The sequence below is a fragment of the Penaeus chinensis genome, chromosome 8, assembly GCF_019202785.1.
Source record: "Penaeus chinensis breed Huanghai No. 1 chromosome 8, ASM1920278v2, whole genome shotgun sequence".
Taxonomy (NCBI): domain Eukaryota; kingdom Metazoa; phylum Arthropoda; class Malacostraca; order Decapoda; family Penaeidae; genus Penaeus; species Penaeus chinensis.
This window is the reverse complement of record NC_061826.1, coordinates 22,683,938-22,686,437: the sequence shown is the minus strand read 5'-3', so window position 1 is coordinate 22,686,437 and position 2,500 is coordinate 22,683,938. Positions and strand designations below refer to the sequence as shown.

At 44.3% G+C, this 2,500-nt stretch overlaps 1 protein-coding gene across 1 annotated transcript in view; it reads right to left on the bottom strand.

The window, feature by feature from the left end:
• The window catches only part of LOC125027847 (protein SpAN-like), a 6,308-nt gene extending 6,275 nt beyond the window's left edge, over positions 1–33 (bottom strand). The window contains exon 1 of the mRNA XM_047616979.1: positions 1–33. This exon is cut by the window's left edge and continues 50 nt beyond it. Coding sequence (XP_047472935.1) covers positions 1–33 — 33 coding nt within the window.
• Positions 34–2,500: the final 2,467 nt, after the last annotated feature.

Below are 2,500 nucleotides of genomic sequence, written 5' to 3'. Positions count from 1 at the left end.
AATATTACATCCTTCACCACAGCGAAATATCATTACGCCACTTGCCGTTTAAAATTAATTTCCATATTCATGGCATCTCAACCACAATTTGTTTACCATAATCCTTGCATATGGCATACTCTCTCTATCCATCTCTCTATGTATGTATGTATGTATGTATGTATATATGTATGTATGTATGTATGTATGTATGTATGTATGTATGTATGATTGTATGTATGTATGTATACGCATGCATGTATGTATATACACAGAAGGGGCGAGCAGACTTCGTTATGATGGCAGATGAGGATTTCGAGAGAGCCTCGGGGTTAGAGTAATTTTATTTAAGATTTTTTGCAAATACTATGCTTATATCTATCTGTCTATTTATATATATAATGTATATATATGTATATATATATTCATATATATATTTATATATATATATTTATTTATATATATGTATATTTATATATATATATATATGAGTATAGTATTTGCAAAAAATCTTATTTTATTTTATTCAAGATTTTTTGCAAATTATATATATATCATCATCATTATCATCAAAGGGCTAACGCCCACGGGAGCGCATGGCCGCATCTACCCTTCGCTTCCAGCCACGAGGATCTCTCATGGCGAGTTTCCAGGCAGGCCTTCGGCCCATCTCTAACTCCACACGACAGGTCTCGTCGAGCTCACGCTGGTCTCACGGTGTTATGGACTATGCTACTAATGTATGCAGAGTTCTCTGTGACTTCAACATCCTCACCACAAGCATGGACCGATTGAATGGGTTCCCCTAACAGGCACCCAAAGTCCTGAATCATGGTCTTGGTCCATGAGACCTCTAAGCCCAAGGGCTTCGACTCATTGCTAAATGCATCAAGAGCTGCCATCAGTGACTCCAGAGACTCAGATAGGATAGCAATATCATCGGTAAAATCAAGGTCTGAGACCTTGATACTGCCCAGTGTTGCTCTACACCGACTTTGGATGGTAGCTCTGTCCATTATCCAGTCCATGCAGGAGTTAATAAGTGTTGGTACAAGGAAACTGCCTTGCCTCACCCCTGAATTGACAGGGAAGAAGTTTGACAGGCCCCCACCACACTTTACAGCACTTTCAGTACCGGTATATAGGCTTGCTATTGGACCAATAATCCATACCAGAATTCCCCTAAGCCTTAAAATCTCCCATAGCAATTCTCGATGCACTGAGTCAAACGCCTTCCTGAGGTCGATGTGGGCTGCATGCAACCCACGACCATATTCATGACTGCGTTCCACAATTACTTAAAGCACTAGGATTCAGTCTATTGTGGACTTGCCAGGAGTAAATCCAGATTGCTCTGCTCTCTGGTGCTTTAGTAGGTGGTCCCCCTCAAAAGATCAGGGGGAGTGGAGCCAGACTGCCAGATGGCAGTCAAGACTGCATGCAAGCCCTGAACTATAGGTTTACCCCCAGCCTTTAGCAGTTCAGCAGGGATATCACATATTTCTGCGGCTTTCCCACTCTTCAGTTTGGAAATCGCCACCCTAACCTCAATCAAGGTAAGAGGTTCCTCGCTGATGGGTGGGGCCAGCACAAGTATTATGATACCACTTGCATCCAAGCTAACTGTTGGAGGGACCACCTGGTACAGCTGCTTATCGTTCACAAACCCCAGCATGATCTGAAATGATCTGTCCATCCACAGAGCGGACTGCAGTCATCTGTGAGGAGGGCATAGAGTTCAGTTTTCTCAGGGCTTGGTAAGCAGGGCAAAGGTCATTTACCAAGAAATGGCCTTTGACCCACTCAACAAGATTCCTGATGAACTGTTCCTTGTCCCTTCTCAGCAGACCTATGTACCAAAGAGCAACGCAAGTCCTGACTGTCATTCAGCTGAGCCATATGACATGTTTCAATGGCCTCCAATTGCTCCAGAAAAATGAAATTCTGCCTTGCCCTTGAGCATATGCCAATGGACTTCTGAGCTGCTTCGAGTGTTTCACGCTTGATAGACACCCTCAGAGTAACTGGGTCTGTCAGGTTTTCAAGTTCTGTGAATCGATTAGAGACTGCTGTGACGAAATCATGAGCACACTCCTCCTCCCTCAGTCTGTCCTAGTGAGACACCCTAGAGTGGCCACTGGAGGAACGAGGAGTTTATTGGACATCGAGCGGGTGGTTGCCCAGCGTGAGAATGAGCGCAGGGGTGGGGTTGATGGAGAAGTCGAACTGCATCTCAACCGACTTATGGTGGTTGATAGTGACGTGATTTGCAGTGGTCCAGGCGAGGAGGTTGTTGAGGGTGCACTGGATGGCAGAGCAGTCAGTATGTATGTGCATGTGCTTATGTGGGTGCATGTGCATGTGTGTGTGTGTGTGTGTGTGTGTGTGTGTGTGTGTGTGAAACCTAGCTACTAGGGTAGCCCAAGCCAATAAAGTTTTGGCACCTATCCCAAAGATCAAATGAATAGGGATGGCTACTTCAAGAAGGGGACCTAGCAGTAAACTTATGCCATATAAGATG